The sequence below is a fragment of the Rhinolophus sinicus genome, chromosome 3, assembly GCF_057876585.1.
Source record: "Rhinolophus sinicus isolate RSI-liver-muscle chromosome 3, RSI-T2T, whole genome shotgun sequence".
Taxonomy (NCBI): Eukaryota; Metazoa; Chordata; class Mammalia; order Chiroptera; family Rhinolophidae; genus Rhinolophus; species Rhinolophus sinicus.
In genome coordinates, this window is record NC_142503.1 from 51,649,109 (window position 1) to 51,675,138 (window position 26,030).

At 41.3% G+C, this 26,030-nt stretch overlaps 1 protein-coding gene and 1 long non-coding RNA gene across 2 annotated transcripts in view; both read left to right on the forward strand.

Moving 5' to 3' along the window:
- The first annotated feature begins 532 nt into the window (after positions 1-532).
- SERINC5 (serine incorporator 5) overlaps positions 533-26,030 on the forward strand; it is a 92,127-nt gene continuing 66,629 nt past the window's right edge. Inside the window, exon 1 of the mRNA XM_019728198.3 lies at positions 533-737. Within this exon, the coding sequence (XP_019583757.1) occupies positions 711-737 (27 nt within the window). The 5' untranslated portion in view covers positions 533-710. The remainder of the gene's footprint in view (positions 738-26,030) is intronic.
- Positions 748-4,884, forward strand: LOC141570688 (uncharacterized). Its single transcript, XR_012495067.2, has 4 exons — positions 748-1,349; positions 1,546-1,621; positions 1,987-2,042; positions 4,718-4,884. It is a non-coding gene; the product is annotated as an uncharacterized LOC141570688 (long non-coding RNA).

Consider the following 26,030-nt stretch of genomic DNA (forward strand, 5'->3'; position numbering starts at 1 on the left):
TTAAAGTACCGTGGGAATCGGGGCAAATAGCCTAGTGCTCAGGGATGCGAGGAAGCTTGGGCAGAGGGGACTTTCCCAAAAGTTGACAAGTTTTCTTGGCAGATGAGGGAGGTAAAGGGATTTCAGGGATCCCGTGGATATCCAGTTGGTGCTAAGCAGAGCGCAGACCAGCGCCGGCAGTCCCCACTGCGCCGGTTCAGGGCAGGACACTCGGGAATTGCTCCAATAACAGGCTCCAAGCTTGATTGGAATCGGCAACCAGCATTTTCGCGAGAGCCAGGAGACAGAGGGGCGCACAGCCAGGCTTGCGCTGGAGCTCGGGACTACAAGGCCAGCCCGTGGGTGGGCGGACTTCGGAGCCCCACGAAGCACCGGGAAGTGATCGTAGCTGCCAGCTGCCTGACGCCAGCGGAAGTGCTAGTCTGGGGTTAGCCTGCTCCACCACCGGGGACCCGGGAAGGGGCGGGTACGGGGCGGGGCTGCAGGAGGCCACGGCTCGAGGGGGCGGGCAAGGCGGGGCCTGCGGCGGCAGGGCGGGGTTTGGCGGCGGTTGTTTTCCCCCAGGTCCAGATTCTTGGAGCTCAGCTGTGTCTTGTCGGCGTGGAGGCGTGAGCTGGTGCGGAGAGGGACGCTTGAGGCCGGAGGGAGCCAAGGAGGGTCGGAGGGGAGCTGGGAGCCAGCGAGCACGGCCGTGGTCCTCAGCCGCCGCGATGTCAGCGCAGTGCTGTGCGGGCCAGGTGAGCAAGGCTGGGCTCCGCGCAGGGGGCGACGGATCGGGCGACGAGGCCAGGAGCCCAGGCACAAACTCGGGCTTGCACCCCAAATCCGCCGCTGAAAGTGGGGCGGGTGGTGGATCTCTCGGGGCTGACCCAGCTCCTTCTGGGTTTAGTGTCTCGGGCCCGAGCGCGGCGCTCGGCCGTCGGGGAAACCCTGTCCGCGGGCGGGCGGGAAGGGAAACGGGGAAGCCCGAGAGGCTATCCTGAGATCTTTGGGTCGGGCCTTCAGGACTTCGCTTAGTGCGGGGGCGGAGGATCCCCATTGCTCCTGGAGCGTGTCACCTTCCCCCAGGCCACGAGTGTGTGGTGCTGAGCTCCGTAGCCCACCCGGCTCTGCGTACCGCATGAACCCAGGAAAAGACGTGGATTTGGGCAACGTCTCCTTTCATACCCTGAACAAAACTAGGGTCAGATCGCCCCAGCAGGTTGCGCTGGGCGTCTTGCAAGGCTTGAGCATTGTCTCTGTACCTTCGGCAACGTCTCGAAGCCTGGTTTGCTAACTACGGTGCTCACTCAGCCTGCTTCCTGCGTTTCCGGACCCAACCCCGGCTGGACACAAACACGACTGCCCGGGTAGGGCGCGAGCCTTCCTGTCCCCGATTTCAACTAAATTTGCCCGAACCTGTTTTGTAACTCTCACCTGTTAAACTCGTGGTCTCTTGAAACATATATGTTCACGTGGGTTAGGCATCTGCGACCGGTGAGTAATGCATCAGGGCAGAATTAGTGTGATTTGACCCTTCAATGCTAATTTCACTCCTTTCTGCAGAATTAGCAAAAACGAAGTAGGTAAAGCCTTCCGGACGTCGATCTCCCTTTCCCTGTACATACTGATTGTCAGCATGGTATGTTTTCACCAATAAATCTAACTGCGGGGGCATTCCGGGTCAGGGATGTTCTTGCTTCGTAATACATTCAACCTTCGACCAGCTCCTAAATGATGCGGGATTAAACTGTGGGTTTTTGTAACCCACCTATTGTACTGGCAGGCAATCTGCAGATAATCCACCCTCTTGGGAGTGGCCTGTAGAGTTCTCCTTTGGTTTTTGAGGTCTCATACATGTACTTGGCATGCATTCAAGCTGGCCTTGAAAGAGAGAAGAAACTTGAGGTTTTTAACATGAGGTGTAATGACTTGCCCTGAGTCAGGCAAGGAGAGAGAGAGAGAGAATGAAATTGAATGCTGAATGAATGCTTCCCATCTTTCTAGGGCTTCTGAGACCAACGTGAACATTTCTTTTCTGAATGTTCTGAATTTCAAGAAAGGTTTGCAAATCTTTTATTGTTGTTTTTAGATATTTTCCAATTTGATGCGACAGTGTTTATTATGTAGTAATTACAGATATTTCAGGACATCTTCTCTAGTCCCTTGAAAGCCCCTTGAGGCTTTCTGTCACTCCAAGTAGCAAATTTAGGGCTCTGAAAATTATTACCAGTACTCAAGTGGGTCTTTTAAAAGAACTGCTGGTATGGCTGATATTTTGGCAGGATTTAACGACTTGTGTCTAAAATCTCCCTCTCAGGACTTTGGAAAGAACCAAATCCTGGCCATTCATCACAGGAAAATTAACTTCTGCTTTCTGGGGACTGCTTGAGGCATCACTGTGGTGGGTCTCAAGGCAGTGAGAAGGTGATGACATGATGACTTCATATGGAGGGGCTGATAAGAAACTTACATTAAAAAAAAAAAAACCTCAGAACCATCAGAAGCTAAATCATTTTTGTTTTTTGAGCACCTATGAAGTGTTTTTATTTACAGCACTTCTGACGTCAAATGTAGGGGTCCCACCCCCCACCCCAAACCAGTTACCCAACTCGCTGGACACCAACTGGATATCCAACAACTCAATTCAATTCTGACACTAACCACTTGGAATTAGGAGTCAGTATCCCACAGATTAAGGGCTTAGTCCCACAAGGCTGGACCCCCCTCCGCCCCTGACCCCAACCCCATTTCGGATGCCATTCACAGGTCTTGGGCTTCCCATACAGGGATGAAGACCAAATACATATTTCTTATTATATCACAGCACCAATGATGTGCCAGGAGCTGGAGCTATGGCAGTGAGCCAGACAAACATCATCTCTGCCCTCGGTGGTCATTCAGTTGGTGGTGGTGGGGGGGAGGGCATTCCATAAGCATGTACACAATGAAACAGTATGTACAACAGGTGCTCAAATAACTAAGGTTTTGTTCAATGTCGTTTTGTTATTGATGAGATGGTATAGGAATTTAACTCATGTTTATATCAATTAGCCTATGGTAAAATTGGTTTTGTTATACATCATTTTGCTTAAAGTTCAGAACCTCCTATAAGAAGACCTTATGGTAGAGTCGCCTTGGGTAGGGTTGCTGGGGAATCCTGTTTGAGGTGCCCCTGGAACTGAGACTCGTCAGTGAGCAGAGGTACGCATGTCGGGGCCTAAGTAAGGAGCCATCCAGGGTGTTTGAGGAACAAAAATGAGTCCAGGGTGGCTGGAGTGTCGTAGATGAGGTCAGAGAGGTGAGCAGGGCCATATATGGCCAGACACTGTTGGCCATCATTGGAGTTTGGTTTTATTCTGGTTGCAGTGAGAGGCTGTTGGAGGATTTTGAGCAGGGGAGAGCTGTGGTTTATTTATGTTTAGAAGATCACTTTGGGTGCTGTGAAGCCTGGACTAAATCAGGGACTAGAGTGGAGCTAGGGAAAGTAAGCAGTCAGCTGTTCATTCAGTGAATATTTTTTAACTGCCTCCTAGACGTAAGCCATGTTCTAGGCTTTAGCGGTGAACAAAAATCCTTCCTGATGGAACTTGAATACTGGCAGTCTGCTGTTGCTGTAGTCTGAGGAGGCAGCGTGAGTACAGTGGGCGCTGTTGGCTTCTGGGTATATTTCAGAGGTAGAACTGGATATTTGTATAGATTAGAAGTGACATGTGGGAAAGAGAGAGATTTGGGTTTTGGCCAGAGCAGCTGGATAGTTGATAGTGCCATTTACTGAGGTAAGTTAGGTGGCTGGTAGGGAAGAAGACATTTGGCAAGGAAAACCCATAGTTTTTCTTTTGGCTTTGTAACATTTGAGATGCCTAGTAAAAATTAAATGGAGGTGTTAATTCACTAGTTGGTTATTTAAGTCGAGAGAAGTTTGAGGTTGGAGATAGAAATTTGAGGGACTTTGAGGATCATCAGAAACAATGTGTAACCCAGAAAAAAGCCTGGGCTTTGGACCCAGGTCTGGGTTTGAATTGGGAAATCTGGACAATGAGGGCTGCTGTGGTTGTACATGTTACTTGCCCTCTGTTAACCTCAGCTTTCCTCAACTGTGGAATGGGTGTGATGATTCTTCCTTGGTTATGAGGATTACACATAATAGTAGATAAAATCTCTAGGATAGGGTTTGGCACAGAGTAAGGAACTCCCCAAATCTTGGTTTGTTAGTAGTCATTACCATCCCACACCTCGACAGTCTCCAGGTCATTTTAAAAAATTTTTGCATTGACTCTGATATATACTGGGGTTTTGATTAGGCCATTGGTTAATGGATGCTAATGGCAGCAGAGATTAGAGGAGAGTGGTCACTCAACACCTTCTGGGTACCCAGCACCGCCATAGGCTTCTGGGGACTGAATGATGAACAAAGACATTTCTTGCTCTGCTGGAACTTGTGGGGTAATGGGGGGATGGAGGTATGGGGGAGGCGAGGTACAGAAAAAGACAGTACATACTGTCAGGGAAAATGAGAGGTGTAATTGAAAAATCTAGACAGTCCTTCCAAGGCTATTCGAAAATAAAGCTTGGCAGGGTTTACTCCAGGCAAGTGTAAGCAGTAGTGATCATAAGAACAATAGCTGAAGTTTATTTCATGCCTACAGCGGACTGTCTCTTTTTACCTACATTGTATTATTCACTCTTCACAACAACCCCACGGGTGGGTAATGCTCTCATTGTCCTCCTTTTGCAGGTAATGCAACTGAAGTACAGAGGAATAAATTAACTTGACTGGTGTTACATGATGGTGAAGCCAGGCCTTGAACACTGGTCCACCTGACTCAAGCTGGAGCATTTAATAGCTGTAGTGCTATTCCTGATTATTTTTGTTACAATATGAATAAATGATCATGAGTAACACTTGCTTGTTATTGGTGCTTATAGTAGATCTAAGTCAGTTTTGAATACATAACTATTACGTTGTTTTGGTAGGTATTGGTGGTTGCCAGTAGTTATGGGTGGGCAAGGTTTAGCTGCTTCCTCATAACTTTGTCCAGGTTATAAAGAAAGCAAGTCTCAGACCAAAATCTGCCACTCAGGCAGACTTGACTGGCAGGCAGGCACAGGACGATGATGCAGCCTGACCTGAGGCTTCATGAATTTCCATCCCTTTGCCATTCTTGGTGCACCATGTGTAACTTGCATGTTCCCCTGAAGCAGATGCAAGACTTGACAGACTGCCAAAATAGCAGGACTCCATGGATGGATCAAGCCCACGGTGCCATTCTCAGGGTGAAGACTCCATCCTTTAGGCCAGTTCATGTAAGGGCAGAATGCCCAGGTCAGGGTATTTCCAGCTGTATAATATTACTTGATCAGTGAGATTTTCCCCAATGAAAGCCCATTTCTAATGTCCGTTATGTTAATTAACAAAGCCACGAATGCCACCTGGGAGTATCCATTGTCAAAGATAAATAAACCTGGATGTTAAAGCAATGAAAACAGATTTTACTCAGTAACCACTGATAGTAGGGGAAAGAGCCGAACTCAGTTTTGATATGCATGTGGAGTTTTAAAGAGAGAATAAGGGAGGAAGGAAGAAGAGTGAGTGGGGGCCCAAGTAGCATTAGGGAAGTACAAAGTTACAAAATGTTGGTCAATGTACATGTGATTAGTCCAGCTGTGTCTGCTAGCTGGCAAGTTAGGATTCTGTCCTTTCTGTCCTTCCACGGAGACTGGGAGGCTGTATCTTTCTATTGGGTTGGTATAAAAGTAGTATTTCAAAGGAATGGCTTTTGGGTACTTGAGAAAGACACTCCAGTGTTGTAGGAAATACATATGGTACATATCAAAGGAACAGAGGAAGGAGTCACAATTTAAAGCTCTTTTTTTTTAAAAAAAGGCTCTATGAAAGGGAGACCTATCTCAGGTGTTGACTACAACAAACAGTAAATTTCTTTTGACAGCCCTGAGCTTTTCCAGACAAAATCTCAAAAGGCAAAAGGTGGCTAGGCCACCCCAGGGTAAATTTCGCCTTGGGCTGCTAGAGGCCATGTTAAAGTTTGGTCAAGTCTTGTGCAGGGGTTTGGGCATAGTTGCTATGTGCCAAGAGTTGTTGCAGTTCGCACTGTTACGCCGGTTAACAAAACCTGGGGTCATTAGAGTTACTTGAAGGCTATGCAGGACACTTAGAGTGTGGCCTCTGAGTAAATGTTAAATGTTAGCTGGAATGGTTTTTCCTCATCAGGACAGTTGACCACCTCTAGATTGTAGCTTAAAACATACACGCACACACACACATCATGAAGACATCTTTAAAGATTAAATTACACACCAGAGTAGTAATTTCCTTGAAATGTCCTCTATGGAACCCAAATCTCTCTTTTTAAATCCAAGCGCAAGAAGTGTGTTCTCAGTAATGATCTTCCCTTTGTCTTGAGAGTTCTCAGAACTCGCACTTAGATCGGTCCCCTCCACTTAGTACTTGGTCATCTGAACCACTGGAATTGTTCCGTGCTTGCTGCATGTATGTGTTTCCTCTCCTAGACAGAGTGCATGCTGTGGCCTAGCTGAAGCTCAGTGTTTTGGGTTATAAAACTCTTCCCTATAGCTCTTGGTTTATAGCGATTGGAAATGTTAGGTCTTCAGTTGCTTCCACCCTGGAAGAAATCCAGACACAAAAGGTCACTGTTTGCATGAATGGTGCTTTTATGAGCAATTTAGGGTATTTGTGAAACACAGGAAAACAATCACGTACCACCCAGCAAGAACCATATTTTGATATTTTACAATCCAGTCACTCATGTTTAACATATTTGATCTTTCTTTGCAAAATTGGGATGATGTTGTCTATCCTATTCTTGTTGCTGAATTTTTATGGGGTGATCAAGGAAGTTTTTAACATGCACCAGCCCCTCCTTTGCAGCCATTAATGTTTTCTGGGTGTACATTCAGGTGTAGATAGTCCTCCACCTTCAAACATGACCAACTTCTCCAGAGGTGTTAAAGTTGAATGTGTGAAAGTCAGTTTATAGGTTTATATGTCAGTAGGTTTATGTTTCGTTTCCCAAAAGGCTAAAAATAATGAAGGACATCCCTAATTATACCCCTTTTGGAAGCCATCGTGTACAACATATTTCAACCATGTTCAACATTTTCTTTAACTTTGATCTTTTCCTTCACGGTTATTCATACAGATAGCATCTGTTTAGATGATGTTTGAGTCCCTGTTTTCCTTCAGTATGAAGGTGCATATCTCTGTTTCAGTCACATTAAGTTTGAGTCCTGTGCTTCTTATCACTAGTATTGGCACTTTTATTTTTCTATTCCATTTTTATGAAACAGGCAAAACGCAGGAAAATGCACACATAATTGCTCCCCCACACTGACAAAGGTGGTGATTGGGCTGGTGTTGAACTGCTGGCTCATAATAGCTCACTGGTGAGCTGATGCAGGAGTGGTTTGCAGATGTATTTGTGTAGTTAGCCAAGTTCAGGTTGGAAAGATGAATCTGTCACTTACCTTGAACAATAAAGAGAGTGAAAGTTGCCCTGTTAGGTGAAGAGTTCGCGTCAAGGTTGCTCTTTCCAATTTGTTTTCTTGGGCTGCATTATAGCCGAGCTGGGCGAGGGGACAAATAGCTTTGGGCTGCAGCAAGTCTGAGTGGGATGACATTGCTGGGAGGGTTGAGGAGGGTGGACCCCTAGGAAGTGGAAGGGGGCCACTGACTCATCTCTCTGCTAATGAGCATGAGCCTTCCCTACTGCTTGTTTCTGCCCATTTTCTGTGTGAAGCTCACCTGTAGATTTCCCACAGGTAATGACTGAGAGTGAGTTGACTATGCGACATGGAAGCGTTTCCGTTTCCCAGGTGTTTTCATGTAAATCACCATTTAGAAGCCTCCGTTTGGGTAGAGCAGTAATGATGACATTTCAAAGTAGTACATCTGTGTTCATCTAGGATAAGTTGGTGTTAAAAAGGACGTCCTCGTGTGAGCTGGTATGTCCGCAGAACTAGCCACTGGACACAATTCTGTTTTATCCTTTGACTAAGCTGTTCTCAGTATTTTAGATTGTAATTTATAAATGAAGATTCTGTGTCCTGAGCAGCATTGTTAGTAAACTTTCATTACATATTGCTGTTGTCAGGTGTATCTAAGGTTGAGATTGGATGCTGAGAGCAATATTGATCAAGTTACTGATCTAAACCACTGATTGTTCCTCATGATTAGGTTTTCTAAGTCATCCGAAGTGAAGCTTGGTGACCCTAGTTAAAATGTATTTTAAAATATTTCCAGTTGGGATGCCCTCTTGTTTTCTAGCCTGTGTATTAATGATATTTAAAAGATTTTAGAACCTAATCTAGGAATCACTGTACTGTGCGTGTAGGAAATTCAAATAGTGGATTGGTTTGATTACATAAAACATCTGTTTGAATAAGGAAACAGAATTTTACTTTTGGCTTTTCTTCTGTAGTTTGCCTTGTGAGATTAACGTTTAGCTAATGTTTAAGGAAAGCAGCTGTTATGGAAAAACTTAGAGTGGGTTTTTATCAGAATACATTTCGAAACAATTTGTGGGTTTGAAGTAGGGTTACAGTATACAGTGATTCAACAACATTTCCCCCCTTCATGAAAACTGTCTAGTCAAAACAGAAGTAGGAAACACAGACGCAAAACCCCTTAAGTCTTATTTGTGCAAAGATAACTAGGAGAGATGGAAAATCAGACTTCTGTTTGTTTAAGTATTATTTTTATAAACTGGCTAACTGCACTTTGAAACAAAGCCCATGAAGTCTTTATGAGATTGCTTTTCCGGTTTTTTGTTCTTATATCTCAGCAATTTAACAGAGGGCCGACTCTCCTGATCATCTGATCTTTAGCGTGTGTGGTTCACCGAAACTGGGGAAGAATTCTGTCTTTTGTTCTTCACTCCATGCTCAGTGAACTCCTCCAGTGGCATTCTCAGAAACAATGGCACTGTTTTGTAACCATAGTAATGAAACTGTTCTCTTGTAATAGCATTCTCTAACAATATGAATTTTCTTCGGTTTGGTAGCATTATTCATAAGGATTCTAGGACATTGTTGACGTACTTCATTTGTTGTTTTTTTAAAAAATTCTAACAACCCCTAAAGCAATATGTCAATTGATGAATATTCATTGGGTACCTAGCCATAATATTATTCAAAGGCAGTAACTAGGCCAACTTTCATGCTTGGGAGCAACTAGTGAGTTGATGCTGGAGTTTCTTAGTATAGATTTCTCCTGGGGCAAAATTACTCGGCAGACCTCATTGAGGTTTGTGTACCTCAGCTTTGGACCTTTTGTGCCTGGGAAAGGGAATGAGGCAGGGTGCCCCTTGGAGACATTCCCTTGGGAGTAAATGAGTTTACCCAGGGGAGTACGTGGAAAGCTCAGTCCTCAGGAATGGGCTTCAGGGATTCCATGAAGCCCTGCAGTTACACACATAGTTGTGTCTGTGTTCATTCTGAACACCTTTTGTAGAATAGAGTCCTTACCATTTCTTAGTTTCTCAAAGGAATCTTATGAGCAGAAAAACCCAATGTAGAATGAGAAGGGAAACACAAACAATGGAGACAGATTCACATAAAAGACAGATATTCACTGTAGCCAACAAAGAAAGAAAGAAAATTTAGGGTACAACCTGCCTGGAGAGAAAGAGCCTAGGGGGAACTTAGGGGGAGAGCTGCTGGCTTTGTTGGATGACACCGATAAGTTAGTACCGTGTTTCCCCGAAAATAAGACCTAGCCGGACCATCAGCTCTAACGCGTCTTTTGGAGCAAAGATTAATATATGACCTGGTCTTATTTTACTATGATATAAGACCAGGTATAATATAAGACTGGGTCTTATGTTAATTTTTGCTCCAAAAGACGCATTAGAGCTGATGGTCCAGCTAGGTCTTATATTCAGGAAAACGCAGTAAGAGGCGGAAAACGAAGAATCTTGGGGGGATTTGGCAGCCTTGGTTTCCAAGAAGCAGAAGCTACAATGCTGTGGGTTGGGCACTACTGGAAAGATGAGGAATGGAGGCCAGGAAGAGTCAATTATTATCTTTTAAGACTGTGGCAATGAAGGTTAAGACCGGGGCAATGAAATGGGAGACTAGTAGCTAGCGGGAGATGCGGAGTTTCTGTGGAATGTGTTTTGGGATTGATTTGTTATGGGTATCTTCACAGGTTGCCAAGGTGAAGGAGGATCAGGTTACAACCTGAGCAGATTTGGGGCTGGCCCTTGTTGGGTGGTTAAGAGGCATAGACATTGCAGTCTCCACATTGCAGGATGCTGAATGGAGTTCATTTACTCCAAGTTCTGTAACCTGCCAAAGTTTAGTCTGGAGGTAGCTTCCATCCCCTTGATTTTTGTTTTCTTTTTCCGCCTGCTTCTTCAACCCCAACCCCACCCCTCTTTTTTCTGTTTATATTTGTTGAATCTAACCCACTGGGGTTTTATTCTTGTTTGGAAAATTCTGGAAAGGCAAATCTAGTTCTGGAGAGATCCGGATTTTGCTATTTGTGTGATGATTGTTGAGGCAGATCGTGGAATCAGAGAAACTTTTGGAAGAGACTTTCCAAGACATCCCTTTTAATTCTTCTTCTGAAGCTTAGATGTCTTTTTTATTGCCCTTCCTAAGTGTACATCTGGTGTGTTTGAACCTCTCCAGTATTGGGGGTGCTTACTGCTGTTCCCAGTTCTTAATTAAGTTTTCTGAGCCTTGGTTTCTTAGTTCATCAAATGGGGGAGATTTGTGTCTTGCTTCCCTTATATGGTTGTTGAAAAGGACACGATTATATTAAGACTCTTTGTTAATCTATAAAGTGGTGTTAACCAAAAAAATGTTCAGGCTCTAATAAAGAACAAAAAGAATTTATTTGAGCAAAAAGAGTTGCAACCCAGGAGTTAACAGATTCAGGTAGCAACCTAAATTGTGCTCTAAGAGAAGAAAGAAATGCAGGATTTGTAAAGGCAAAACAAGTGCAATTCCTCCCTGCAAATAAAGGATTGCTGACTAGGTTCACAGGGATTGGTTAGTTGTAATATGCAAATGAGGTGGTGAAAACTACAAGAAAGTCCATATTTGTCCATGCAGCAGTTGTTCCAGGATGTTTATGGCTCAACATTGATCTGAGTTTAGCAATAGGTTTGCAACTTAATAGCAGCTCTGAGAACTGAGGCACAAGATGTGCACAGGCCTCACTTCCTTAATAGCCTCCAGACTCTTAAGTGACTCTCTTAGCAATACTTATTGTATTGTATTTTCTCCATTATCAGTGGTGATCCAGGTGGGTCAGGATTCAAATATGGGAAACTGAGACCACTCTAGGTATTTTAAGTAGAAGGGGATTTAAGGTAGGGAATAGCCTTTTAAGAAGTAAAAGAACTAAAGGAGCGAGAATTGGGGCCACTCTTGGAACACCTGGATTTAAGAACACACCACTGCAGCAGTAACCCAGAAGTCTGGAAGCCAAAACTACCACCACCACCATGACTGCCTCTTGATACCCGTGCAGTTGGTGGCTTAACATGGAACCCCTGAGTCTAGCCATTGTAAATGCCTGTCCTGGGACCTTGCCTGGCAGCGGACACCACAGCAGGAGGGTGGCCCCCATCTTGTTTTCTCCTTCTAAATATTGTGAGTGTTGCTGATTGTCAGGACCCTAACAGCTAAGATTAAGGGAAATGTGGTTTTACTTTCTAGAGTCTTCGTACTGGAAAACTCATAGAAGAATGTGGGAATGGAGGCAGAGTGAGACAATTGTTCTCGTGGATCACAAGCTATACAGAACTAGTATGATAAACTCTACCCTCATGAGCATTGTACTTCCTGCCCATCATGGCTTGACTAAAGGCGAAATGACAACCTCAGCAATAAGGCCAGTGTTGAGAGGGTTGACTTAGAGGCAGAAGATGGAATTGTATATCATATAAACTGGTTTTCCTCCCTCTAGTCCCTTCACTGCATAATCATATTTCTACACCACCAGCAGGTTGAGCCTTCTCTTAAGTATAGTTCTAACCATGTCATCCTCTGCCTCATTTTTCAACCCTGATTGGGGTTAATGGTAATGGATTTTCTAAATGGGAATGCTTTATAGTAATCTGTTAGGGGTTTGTATCAAGATAAGTTTATATTCTAAATAACAGTGTATGTAATACATGTCCCCTCAGTCACTCCTGCTATTAGTAATGTGTGTTCTTTTTTCAATTGACACTAAGGAGTTTATCAGTTTTATTAATCTTTTGAAAGAAACATTTTTTTCACTGTCAGTTGTTTGTTTTCTGTTTCATTGATTTCTAATCTATTTCCCGTTTTTACTTACTTTGAATTTAATCAGTCCTTTTATTGAATTTAAGAAGCTGAGACTATTATTTTAAATCCTTTTTTTCTCTAAAATAATATTTAAAGCCATATTTATATTCCACATATTTTGATATGTTGCATCTTCGTTATTCAGTTCAAAATATTTTCTAATTTTCCTTGTGGTTTCTTTTGTGACCTATGGGTTATTTAGAAATATGTTATTTTCCAAATATTTGAGGATTTTCCAGGAGTATTTTTGTAATTGATTTCTAATTGACTTTTTTAGTGATCAGAGAACATATTGTGTATATATTCACTCCTTTTAAACCTGTTGTTTTATGGCCCAGAATATGATATTTCTTGGTGAATGTTCCATGTTGTCTTGAAAAGAACATAAAGAATGTTCCATGTTGTTTTGAAAAGAACATATATTCTACAGTTATTGGATATAGTTTAAGTTGGTTGCTGGTTTTGCTCAATCAAATCTTCTCCATCTTAATTGATTTTGGGGGGAGGACGGGGTAGTATCTAATTCTATCAATTACTAGGAGAAGGGTGTTAAATTTTCCAAATATGATTGTTTTTTGCCCTTTTTTTCCCTATTCTGTCAATTTTTATTTAGGATTGTTGTCTTAATGAGTTGATCCGATGCTAAAATGATCATTGTTGTCTCTGGTAATGCTCTTTGTCTTCAGGTCTTTGTATGATGGTCATACCACCCTTTTAACTTTCAACCTATGTCTTATATTTTAAAAATGTGTCTCTTGTGAACAATGTATGGTTGGGACTTGCTTTTTGATCCAGTCTGGCAGTTTCTGCCTTTTAATTGGATGTTTAGATCATTTACATTTAATGTAATTATTCATGTTTGAACTTAAGCCTATATTTTGTTGCTCATTTCCATTTCTCTCTTTGTTTTTTTGTTCTTATCTTTTTTTATGGGGGGGGACATTCATTGAATATTTTCCTGTTTCTCTATTGCCTTTTTATTTCTTAAAATGTTGTTGTAAGGATTATAGTACATAGCACCTTGAAGAAGGGATAAATATCAGAATTTCACCATTAGTGATAGAAACCCTTATACGCAGGTCAGTTTACTAGATACTGGTTGAATCTTTATAGCAAATGATGAATTAAGTAATATTACATGGAAGCCAATTTTAAAACAGTATTTTCTGCTCTATGAAAATAATTTATAGTTATAGGAAATTTGGGGAATACAGAAAAGTATAAAGAAAAAAATAAAAATTATTTGTAATCCAAGAGAGAACAAACCTATTAGTATTGTTTTATTGTATTTCATCCTAGTGTTAAAATAAATTGGGCCATATTCTATGTACTGTTTTATATCCTAACTTATTTTCACTTAACGATGTGAACATTTTCACATATAAGAATTCTTGAAAGCAAACATTTTAATAACTGTATTACATTTAATTGGTCATATCAATATTTATTTTACTATTTTCCTTTTATTTGACATTTAGTGTATTTCACCTTTTAAAGAAAAACTATTATAAATAACTTACATAATCTTTCTCTATGCCCATGCCTCTTTCTTTAGGCTAGAGCCTTGGAAATAGTCCTGCTATAACACAGCTTGAGTATGTGTCCTAAAAATCGTATTATGCAAAATCACCCAATAAAACCCACAGGCTTTATGGAGTTAGGGGCACAGCTTTGAAAAACTTTGTCAGTGACGTATTTTTGTTAAAAAAGGAAACTAGTAAAAGGGTATTGCAGTTTTACAATTAAGGGTATTTTGCCGTTTTACAGTTAAGAAATATGAAAAATTTGGTACCTGACCTTGAAAAAGACCTGAAATTTGCTTGTGGAAGTGGGTGTTGGAAGACTTTCAGCTTGTGAATTGTGAAGTAGTGGAATGAGGGTTATCTGAAATTGGATGGAAAGTTGTAACACCAGATGTGCTTTGGAGTGACTCATACATAACGCACTGGGTTGACCTGAAGTGTGTGCATGTCACATATTCCTATGTGGCCTAGTTCAGCTGGACACAGTTTTCTGCCTTCAATTAGTGTTTCTCACAGACAAAATCGCACATCCTGTTATGCTCAGATTGTCCCCTAACATGGTAGAGGAGGAAAAATCTTTCATTGACCCTCTTAGGGTCTCTGACTGGGTTTGAAAATTAAACTCACAAAGAGATCAAAAGGAGAAAAACATACACATTTATTTAATATATAAGTTGTATGTGACTTGGGAACCTTCATAAGGAAATGAAGAACCAAAGAAATGATGAAACCTACTTGCTTTTATTTTAGGTTGAACAAAGAGGGCAATTGTGAAAAAGTGACTAAACTGTAGGGAAATTGTGAAAGGAAAATAATTATTTTAATAAAGTCTGTTTATACAGAATTCTTATCTCAACTTCTTGTCCTTGATGATGTCTTTCTTCCTCCTGGTACCAGAAGGGCTCCTTTCATCGTACCCATGGTGGGAGGTTTATCTCCTGTTTTCAGGAAGAAAAAGCAAGGTCAAAGAAAAGATGCTTCTTGCACCGTTTCTCAAGTCCCTTTAAGTCAAAATAATTAACATGCCAAAGTGGCATATTTTGGGGGTGAGATGCTCTGAACTCCTCCAATATCAACCCTGTTGGAACAAATTTGTGTTTTCAGAGCAAATACTATATAGCAGAACCGACTATAGGAAGAATAGCTCAGATGGCCTGGACGTTGCAGACCTTCAGAAAGGCTGACCAATTCATACTCCTGTTAGCTATATGAGGAAGGAACTGGCCCCCTGCCTCCCTTTGGACCAACTCCCAGAAAGTTGGTGCTAGAAGTAGCTGGAAGGGTCTTCTGCCCCTCCTACCCAATTGTGCTCAGATTTCTTGTACCGTAATAAGCATACAACTCCAGAGACAGGCACTTCCTGTCTTCGGAAGCAGCTCTACTTTTTCGGGAGCTCTGGTTTAATTCCTCTCCCTGCAGGCCTCCCAAGGCTGAAATGACTTGACTGCCTGTGTTTTGGAGAGGGATGTAGTACTTTTGGATGGTCGTTAGAAGAGGCAGGCAGCCTCACAGGTGGCCATGGGTCATGGCCCCTGGGCTATTAAGGACCACAGTCGGGTTGATGCTGCCACTTCCGTGTACCCAAACCATAAAGTGAAAATTGGGATGTACTGACAAAGGGGAATTGTGCCGCTGGGTATGAGAAATTTTAGTTGGAAGCCAAACTCTTGGAACTTTGAGCATATTCAAATAGTTTTTAAGGATAATGGCCAGGCTGTTTGAAATTAGAACCATCTTGGGAAGTCTTTGGTTGGGATCAAGCCAGAGAAGGTCTCACTGCTGACCGTGAGGTTTCTGATGAAAGTGATACCTGTCACTCCTGGGTGTAGGTTACCATTTTCAGATGGCTTATGGACGGTGAGAATCTGGAAAGTCTCACGGTGGTCTCTGGAGCTAGAAGGATCCGGAAGGGAGTGCCATCTCTATCCTCTCCTGTTACTGAGGAGGAGACTGGCCCCCAGAGCTGAGGGCCTCCTCCAAGGCCACACAGCTAATTAGCGTGCAGGAGGGCCTGCCACCCCACTGTCCTGGCCTTTACCATGCCCCAGTGCCCAGGGCATGGTTGGCACTTGGTAAATGACAAGAGATTGAATGGGTGGATATTGGGCTTCTTCTGAAGACACATGCCGTCTTTGCAGAGCAGTTCAACAAAGAGCTCATGGCTATAGATTTTAAACCTCATCTTATGGTTGAAATCTCATATATTTTCTTTAACACTGTATTTTGCTGTGATAAAGCCCGTTTAAACCTTTTGTCCCCTCCATTCTCTTAAACTCTCAAGCAATTGTTCAAATTTTCTTCCAGAAAGTTCTGCTCTATCTGTGGATCATAGGATTTAACAGAAAGCGGTTTTAAAGACTGTGCTTTCTTACCAAGTGAAGTAGTTTATAAAAGTTGCAGGTTGCTGAGTAAGGGGTATTAGGCCATTTGGAAAAAGCTGGTTAACCAGTGAGCGACTCTACAAATTGTTACGCCCAGCAGTGGCTTCTGCCTCAGGCTTTGAAAAGCATGAAGCAGTAAATTATTTCCTTATGATGGGGAGGGGGGAGAGGGGAGAGAGTTGTCATGGGATTGCATTTTCTTGGAAGCAGAGGTCCAGCAGAACTGAGTCTCTGACTTTTTTTTCCTGCTGTGGTGTGGCAGAAAGAAAGCAGGGCTAAGTGCTGATGCTTATTCCATTTGCCCCTCATAATGGAGAGTAAGGATATTCCCAGGTTATTAGGGAGATGCCCCCTCTCTGCTACTCAGTGTTGGCCTTCACTTCCAGATGTTTGTAAAACTGAGAGTGACTTAGGTACTGCACACAAAGTCCAGAGCTCCTGATCAAAAAGTGTATTCTATAAAGCTATTATTAGAAGAGATAAAGAAAAAGCTACCAACTTGTTGAGGTACAGCATTTGGGAGGAAAGACTTCAGATAGTGTACCTCAGAGGCTGTGCTGTTGGTGTTGGGACAGTGCCTTCCCTTGAGGGAGTTCTGTGAGAGCCGATACTTAACATGCTTGATAACCTCCGGATGTCAGGCTCACCAGTCTTTGTGAAAACACTGCCCCGACCTCTATGACCAAGCAGCCACCAGGCCCCAAGGGGATGAGAAGGTGCTACCCAGATCAGAACCACTGACTGAGTCGTTCATGTATTCATAACAATTTAGAGATCTTGTAAAATGGATTGAATCCTCCTCCTAGGAGTGCACAGCTAGAGAGATGAAAAAGGACTCAGATAAGCAAGGTAGATGATTCTAGCACAGCACCACCTTGACACATATAACATACATTCAAAACTTCACATAAAGATGGCAGGACGTACTTTGGGTGAAGTTTACTTTAAGTGTTGCTCAGGATCATATTAAGATTTACTGCTTAAGCTGTGATAGTTAAAGTTACGTGTTTGACAGGAAAGGGAAAAGCATGCTTTTTATAGTGAGAGTATTCATTTAGACATGTTTCTGGTGTGCATTTTTAGACTTTTTGTGGATAGTCCAGAGGCAATGTAGTGGAGTAATTAAGAGCCAGTTCTGGTGACGGCAGCCAGAGTCCAGATGTAGTCTTTGCCTCTAACCAGTGGTGTGCCTTTGATCTGTCCTTTAAATTTCTCATCTATAAAATTGGGTAATCAATCACTAATACTAGTGATCGTCATAGGATTTTGCACTTGGAAGAGTAGCTAGCTCAGAACGGGTTCATTAATGTTCTTTGTTGTGGGGAGGGCTGGTGCTCTGTGCTCACTCTCCCTTGGGATAGCAGTGCATAGATTGTACGTAAATTGTGAGTTAGCTTCTTTTGAGGTTCGATCCATGTCCTTTACATTAGAATAAATAGTGTGTAGCTCTAATATTTAACAGTGTGTTGACATAAGAAGCCTCCAAATGTGTACAGAATTTTTATAAGTGTTTGTTTGAGCCAAACTGAGGACATATGCCAGGGAGCAAGATCTCAAACGCTCTGGAGAAGCCGTTTTGCAGCTTCTTTAAATTAAGGAGGGTACTAAGGAAGATTACATGGAGGTGGGATAAAAGTAAGGTGGGGATTGGATTACAGGATAGTTAATAAGGTTATGTGCTTTCTTGAGGGTGATTAAAAGACAAAGATAAACCTTTTAATTTATGTGCCTGGGGCATGGCTACCCAACATGACCTGCTCCATTAGGAATTTATGATCAGATCACCCAGTGAGGCGCCTTTCCATAGAACCCCTTTTTTTCCATCCACAGTATTAAAATAGGTTAAAAAGTATTATTAAGAGAAAAGATGAGTGAACTTTTTAAAATAATAATCTCGCAATGGTTTTTCTAATTGTGAAGGGAGATACATAAACCAAATTGATGAATTTAACTATTTAAAAGTTAGACACTTGTCCACAGAAAAATATAAACAAAGTCAAAATACAAGTGATACAGTGATTCATAGGACAGAGATCTGTTTTTCTTAATTTACAAAAAGTGTTCCTACAAATCAACAGAAAAGACGCACAATAGAAAAATGGACAAAGGTCAGGGATAGATAATTTAGGGGGTGTAGGGGACTGTTAGCATGAGAACTGCTACTTTAGCATAAGAACTGCTACTTTAAGGTTAACCTATCTTAACAATAGGGTTAACAGCCCTGAGCTTAAAATAACCTAATGGCCTAATTGTTATGTGAGACCAGATGCCTAATAGCTTATCTCCTGCTCTCTGAAGCAATGGAGGCTTTTGTAGCTTATCTATAAACTCTTTGAAGCATAGCCCAACGTGCACTCCCTAAGCAGAGCTCAACGTGCACTCCCTAAGACTATAAAAAAAAAAAAGTTAATGCCTTAGCTATGTGAGATAACCTGTACTCCCTAAAACTATAGAAAATTACTAAGTGCCTTAGAAACGATATAAAAACCCTTAGCTTTAAGGGCTGGGGGTCCTTGTTAAAACCTGCTGCGTCGGGCAGAGACGGGGACCCCAGCTAGCTGGAAATAAACCTCGCTGTGTGGCTTGCATTATCGTGTGTGTCCTCTGTCTGTCTGAGGGGGGGACGATTCCAGGACTTAACAGGGGGAAATGCAAATGGCCAATAAATGTGAGAAAATGATCAGCCTTACTCATAATTGAAAACAGATACAATTCAAAATGAGATATTTTTCATTAATTAGATTGGGTAAGTTAAAAAGTATAATACCCAGAGTTGACAAAGTGACAAGAAAAATCCAACTTTGTGGATTCATGTTTTTCACCTTTGGAAGAGTATTTAAATTAGTATAATCTCTTTGAATCATAATGAAATAAGTTAGTGTTCTTTGATCTAGCAATTTTTTGTATTAGAAGTAAATACAGAACATCTTACTTGATCATTTATAGTGGAGACTAATTTAAAAAAGAAGTTACTAGCCTTCCATACAATGGAATACTATGCTGCCATTCAAAAGAGTGAGGTAAAGTTCTGTGTGAGGAGAGGGAGAGATGACCAAGATACAGTGTTAAGTCGGGGTGAAAGAACAGTGTATACGATGAATCTATGTATAGCTTTCAAAAGGAAGAGGCACATATGCTTTTATGTATGTAGATTGCTTGTATATGCATAAAGATTTCTGAGAGTTTTTAAGATATTCTAGAAACTCAACAGTGTTTACTGCAGAGGAGTAAGAACAGAAGGTGGGGGTAAGGGATAATCTTGGGGGCATTTGCTTTTCATTTGAAACCTTGCTGGTTATTTGAATTTATCATGAGCATGTGTTGCTACTTAAAAAAAATTTCAAGTTTGTTTTAGCAAGCTTTAGGTTTTAGCCAATGTAAATGTGTGCAATATAACATGTTGTACAATTGCATTTTCTGGCACTGTTTTCATTTTGATGTTACCCCTGCCTCTTGACATGGTGATGGTGTGCGCATGTGCGAGAGAGAGAGAGAGAGAGACAGAGAGAGAGAGAGAGAGAGAGAGAGAGAGAGAATTATTTATTTAGGAAGTGGGTTTAAAGATAACAGATTTAACCCATTTTTGCATTAAGACAGGAAACTGAGGTTATTGGTTTGTTTGCACAGCTGGTATGGATATGTGGTGTAATTTATTTTTATCTTTGTTATCGACAATTTACATACGTAAATGTAGATTTTTCTTAACTAAATTGTACTGAGATGAATAGAACTGGAAAAAAAAGTGGGTGTCAAGATGGTAGTTAAACTGTCAACTCAGTCTTTGTCAGAGGACTCCAGCTGCCTGTGGATTATTAGGAGGTATTGAAAGGGCTGCTTTGGTAAAAGACAAGGAAATTGTTAGAGAAGTGGCAGCTCTAGGACTAAGATTCAGCCATTTCCAATGTGCAGTCTCTTAAGAAAACGAAACGTTGAAAGATCGATGACATATTTTATATAAACTTGACAAAGCATTTTGCAGCTGACCAGTAATTTTAAGAAACACATGAAACAATTTCAGCTTCTAAGTGCTGAGAATTTGCCCTTGGGGACACTTTATTCCTGTTTAAATTAACAGGTGTTCAGAAAAAAAAATCCCTCATAGTTTTATTTTTATTCTTAAAGTGGAGTTGGAGAAATGCCCAAGTTTTTATTTCTCTGTTGAGCAAAAGTGTCCAACCGTTTAAAATTATTAGAGGTATTTTTATGTTGTTGTTGTTTTTTTTGACACTTGCTTATTGGTCTAAAAGGGACTATGTGAAGTTTTTTTTAATGATAGAAATTCTTTATAAAATTTGTAAAATTAGCTTTACTAAAATATAGTTCATGTACAATACAGATCACATATTTAAAGTGTATAATTCAGTGGTTTCTAGTATATTCACAGAATTGTGCAACTGTTGCCAGAGAGGGGGACTTCCTTGGCTTGGTGTCCAGGTTCTCGAACAAAGAATTGAACGAGACACAGAAGTAAAGTGGTGAAAGTGTTCATTAGAAGAGATAGTACACTCCACAAAGAATTAGGCGCTGCCTAAGCACTAAGAAAAGCAGCTCAAGGCTCTGCGCTCAAGGTGGCATTATTATTAGGAGAGAAAGTACACTCCAAAGGGTTTGGAGCAAAGGGCTGGAGCGAGGGCAAGGCTCAAAAGGGGCTTAAAGCTCAATGCTCAAGAAGCTCAAGGGGCAGCGGCTCATGGGAGCCTGGGGGTTTTATCTTTTTCTCTGGGATGGGCTGTTCCCCTCTAGGCACAGGACTGCTTGATTGACACCTGTGATTGATAAGGGGCTATTACCTCACCCTCTTAGACTGTGCATGTCCCTTCCCAGAGTTCAGTCCGTTATAATGATATTAATGAACTTCTGGGCATATGTATGACATTACAATGATGGTATATAATGAGGCTAGGGTGAGATGCAAGTCGTGGTGGCCTCTACCAGTGGTTAATGCTTAGAGCAGATAAGGGAAGAATTTGAGAGATCTCCAGGTGGTGCTCCCCATAGATTCTGCTGGACGTGAAGGAATGCAGAGACCGACCCCCATTACCTCCCTCTAACTGCCTGCCTTATTTTTCCTGAGAGACGTGATCCCCATAAATTCTGTGGGGAGTTGAGGGACGGGAGGTCTCTTCTGTATCTGCTTCAAGCTGAGAAGGCTGGTAGAGCTGTCCCTACTTAATGGGGATTCACGAAACTCTCGCCCTATCTGTTCTTAAAGCAGAGGGGGTCTCATATTTGCCTTGGTTAGGGTGCACTGGAAGCCTCGCTGGGGTGTAACTCGTATCCTGATGGCCCCTAAATGAGGACAGACAGATGTTAGTTAATAAATTAAAAGCTCTGGCTCAAGGAGTAGGACTTGAAGCCTAATTATTTTAACTTTACCCAGGGGTTAGGTATGGACTGGCGTGGAGAAGTGATAAATAAAACCCATTTGGTCTCTGAGATGGCAGTTTATTTATCCAAGAGTTAGGTCTGGAATGGCTTGCGGAAATGTTGGTCTACAATGATTATAGCTCACAGGCTTTTAAGTAGTTATTAGGCAGGGGTGACAGACATTCTGTGATATAGGCTAGGAGCAATCTTTAGTTTAGGATTTAGAAACTGATTAGAAGAGTGATTAAAACCAGGGCTTAAGGAGCTAAGAAACTAGGGAAAAGGAGACTTAAAATTTCTATAGTGAGGGGACTTAAAACTTTTATAGTGAAGGAGGCTTAAAACATAGTGAGGGAGCTTTCCTGTATCACAACCATCACTGGAATCTAATTTTAGGACATTTTTGTCACCTCTGTGGCCATTAGTGGTCGTTCAGTTTCTCCTCAAACTTCCTCAGAGCCCTGGCAACTACTGATCTACTTGCCAACTATCGATTAGCCTATTCTGGGCGATTCATGTGAATGGAACCATACAATATGTGGTCTTTTATGATTGGCTTATTTCACTTAGCGTGGTTCATTCATGATGTAGCGTGTATCATTGCTTCATTCCTTTTTGTAGAATGCTTAAGGCATTTTACTCATTTATCAGTTGATGGTTGTTTGGGTTATTTGCACTTTTTGGGTGTTTTAAATAATATTGTTAATCAACATTTGTGTAAAAGTTTTTGTGTCACATGTTTTCATTTCTCTTGGGCATATATCTAGGAGTGAATTTGCTGGATATGTGGTAACTATATTTAACCTTTGAGGAACTGCCTAATTGTTTTCCAAAGAGTTTGCTGCATCTTGCATCCCCTCCACAGTGTATGAGGGTTCTAATTTCTCCGCATCCATCCTCTCTAACACTTAATTATTGTCTGTCTTTTTAAAAATTATTATTATAGCCATCCTAGTGGGTGTGAAGTGGTATCTCATTTTAGTTTTGATTTGCATTTTCCTAATGACGTTAAACATCTTTTCAGGTGCTTATTGTCCATTTGTGTATCTTTGGAGAAGTGTCTATTCCGATCCTTTGCCCATTTCTAAATTAGGGTGTTTTTTATTACTGACTTTTAAGAGTTCTTTATGTATTTCAGATACCAGCTCCTTATAAGACATGTGCAAATGTTTTCTCTCCTTCTGAGTTATCTTTTCACTTTCTTGATGTTATCATTTGTAGCATAAAAGCTTTTCATTTTAATGTAGTCCAAATTTGTTTTTTCTTCTGTTGCTTGTGCTTTTTGTCTTATATGTAACAAAGCTTTTCCTGACCCAAGGTCATGAAGATTTAATCCTGTGTTTTCTTCTGAGTTTCATACTTTTAGTTCATACATTTAGGTTTTTGATCCATTTTGAGTTAATTTTTATGTATGGTATAAGGAAGGGGTCCAACTTCATTCTTTTGTATTTGGTAATCCAGTTCCAGCACTATTTTGTGAAAATATAATACATTTAATTCTCCGTTGAAGTATCTTGGCCCACTTATCAAAAATTAATTGACCGTAAATGTTAGGGTTTATTTCTGGTCTCACAATTTTATTAATTTTTTAAAAATTGACTATACGTTGGAGGGATTGATTATTCATCTGGGATTTAGACAGTGGGACCATCAGTGAGTAGGCTGGAGAATGCAGTCTGGGGACTAGTCATTCTCTGTCATTCTCAGATGGCTGACTCATCTTTTTGTGATCCTGAGATTAAATATTTACAGAAGTTTAATTGTAAGTTACACAGGGCTGTAGAAGATGTTAGAGGAATGAGAGATGGTTTTGTTTATACAGATTACAAAACATAAATACTGTGGCAGCAGAAACTGGAGTCATCCATACATCACAAGTTAAACTGTTCCTGAATAATGGAGTTGTCAGAACTAAAGTATGCTTCCCTGCTCTGTGGAGCAATAGCTGGTTTTTATTTAACATTTTCATTTAGTAAGCAATAAGTTAATTGAAAAATGAATTTTGATTTGGTTTTTCAAAATAATAATAATTTTTTTTTAAGTGTTGTTCACTCTTTTCTTTTCCACACTCAGTTCGGTGAGGCAGTTAAGAATACTGGCTTTGTAACTACACCTGGGTTTGGGTCTTGTCTTCACCTCTGATGAGCTGTGACCTTGGACAGTGTGGACAGTGTGTTTCCTTGAGCCCAAGTGATGAGCTGTGACCTTGGACAGTGTGTTTCCTTGAGCGCAAGTTTCTCATTGCTACAGTGGGGAGAAAAATAAAAGTAATTGCCTCACACATTGGGAGAAATTGTCCACATGTAATAGTCTGTCACAGCACTTGGAAGTGAGTGCTGCATAAATGGAAGCAGTTGCCTGCATTGTTGTTATTTGTTGTTAAGTAGTTATAAAACGCCTCCTACCCCCCCTTCTTTTGGAGAAAGTTGGCAAACAGAAATACAAAGGGGAATAGCTTTTTGGTCAGATGTGAGGCTTGGGTGATGGGACGGAGGATGCTAAAGCTGCAAGTTTCTGGAGCGGGTTGAGCTGCCAAGAGGACGGAGCCCTTGGGATCCTTGTTCCCAGTAGTGGCCTTGAGCAGTGGGAAGAGAGCTGACAACCAGTGAAGTCTTCCTAAGTGTCAGCTCCAGGTTGAGTTTGAAGAAATTAGATGATAGCTGCTTTGGAGATAATAGGTGCAGATCCCAGCTCTATAAACCTCCAAGCTTCCTTTGTGAGGGCACTAAGAATAACACTGGTTACTAACTTTCTAAGTACTTGGAAGCGCTTTGAATATGTTTTCCATCCTAATGATCCTGTGATGCAGGAGCTACTGTTATCTCCATTGTGGACGTAGGTGAGGTGACTTGGTGCAGAGTATAAGTAACCTTGTGGTGAATGAAATGAGCATTTACTACTACAAGCTACTGTAGAACACACCTATTATGTGCCAGGCACATGGGCTAAGCACTTGACGTGGCTGATCTCATCATCCTTACGATATGGGGCAGGGCGGGGGTGGGAAAGCTTGTGTGTTTTTTATTGCTTCACTGGCCAAGAGATTCCTCCCCACATTGGGGAGCAAGTTTCTGTTATTTATTTTTACCCTTTTTTAGTGTTGACTTAAACTATAAATGTTTAATGTAGGTGAGTTCAAATTCTTGTGTTTCTATTGATCGTTTTTCAGTTATTTGATAACGTCAAAGGTTGGTTGCAAAACTGTGTTGTTTTATGCAGTCTTTGAAAAGAGAGGATCCCAAGTTTTGTTACATTAGCAAAAAATTTGTTTACATCTATGTCAAGTATTGAGATTTTTTTTTTTTTTTAAAGATTTTATTGGAGAAGGGGAACAGTGTGTACTTCCAGGATTTCTTTTTTCCAAGTCAAGTTGTTGTCCTTTTGATCTTAGTTGTGGAGGGTGCCGTTCAGCTTCAAGTTTTGTCCTTTCAGTCTTAGTTGTGGAGGGCGCAGCTCAGCTCCAGGTCCAGTTGCCGTTGCTAGTTGCAGGGGGCACAGCCCACCATCCCTTGCGGGAGTCAAACTGGCAACCTTGTGGTTGAGAGGACGTGCTCCAACCAACTGAGCCATTCGGGAGCTCAGTGCCAGCTCAGCTCAAGGTGCCCTGTTCAATCTTAGTTGCAGGGGGCGGAGCCCACCATCCGTTGCAGGACTCCAGGAATTGAACCAGCAGCCTTGTGGTTGAGAGCCCACTGGCCCATGTGGGAATCGAACCGGCAACCTTCGGAGTTAGGAGCATGGAGCTCTAACCACCTGAGCCACCGGGCTGGCCCAAGTATTGAGATATTTTGAGGGGAAGGGAATTTTCTGAACTGATCAATACATTTGCTTTAAGGCTAAGTATAGTTTTTGTTTTCTGTGTTTTGCATTGTAACTTGTAATAGTTTTATGTATCTTAGAAAGAATAGGAGGTATTCTAATGTTAACAGCAGAAAAATGTGAATTGTGGGACATTTTAGAATTGGACAAATTTTATGCTTGCTACAAGTGCCACAATAACTGGAGTCAAATAATTGCTAGAAACTTTTAAACATCATCCCTCTCTATAGAAAATAATTTTATCATGGGTATATGTCAGCAACTCTTGATAGTTGTTCTGCTTTAGAGATGGTACCATAGAAGTTTGGGTGAGAGTTTTAGGATTTAGCAGACTGAGTTCACATCTCAGGACCTTAGGAAAATTACTTCACTGCCGTCCACTTCAGTTTTCTCATATGTGCAAAAATGGAATTGCCATTTTTTTCCTTTTTCCTCTCATCTTATATGTTTTCTCTACTTATTTTGTCTTGTAATTACTTTTTCAAAGTTGGCATGGCTTAAAATTTTTTTCTGATTAAAAAAGTCATACTTTTTCATGCTAAAAAACATAAGTAATACTTTCCCATTTGTGAAAAAATGGGAAATGAGTATTTACATTATGGGGTTGTGAGGCTGAAATGATTCTATGTCAAGAATTTGACAT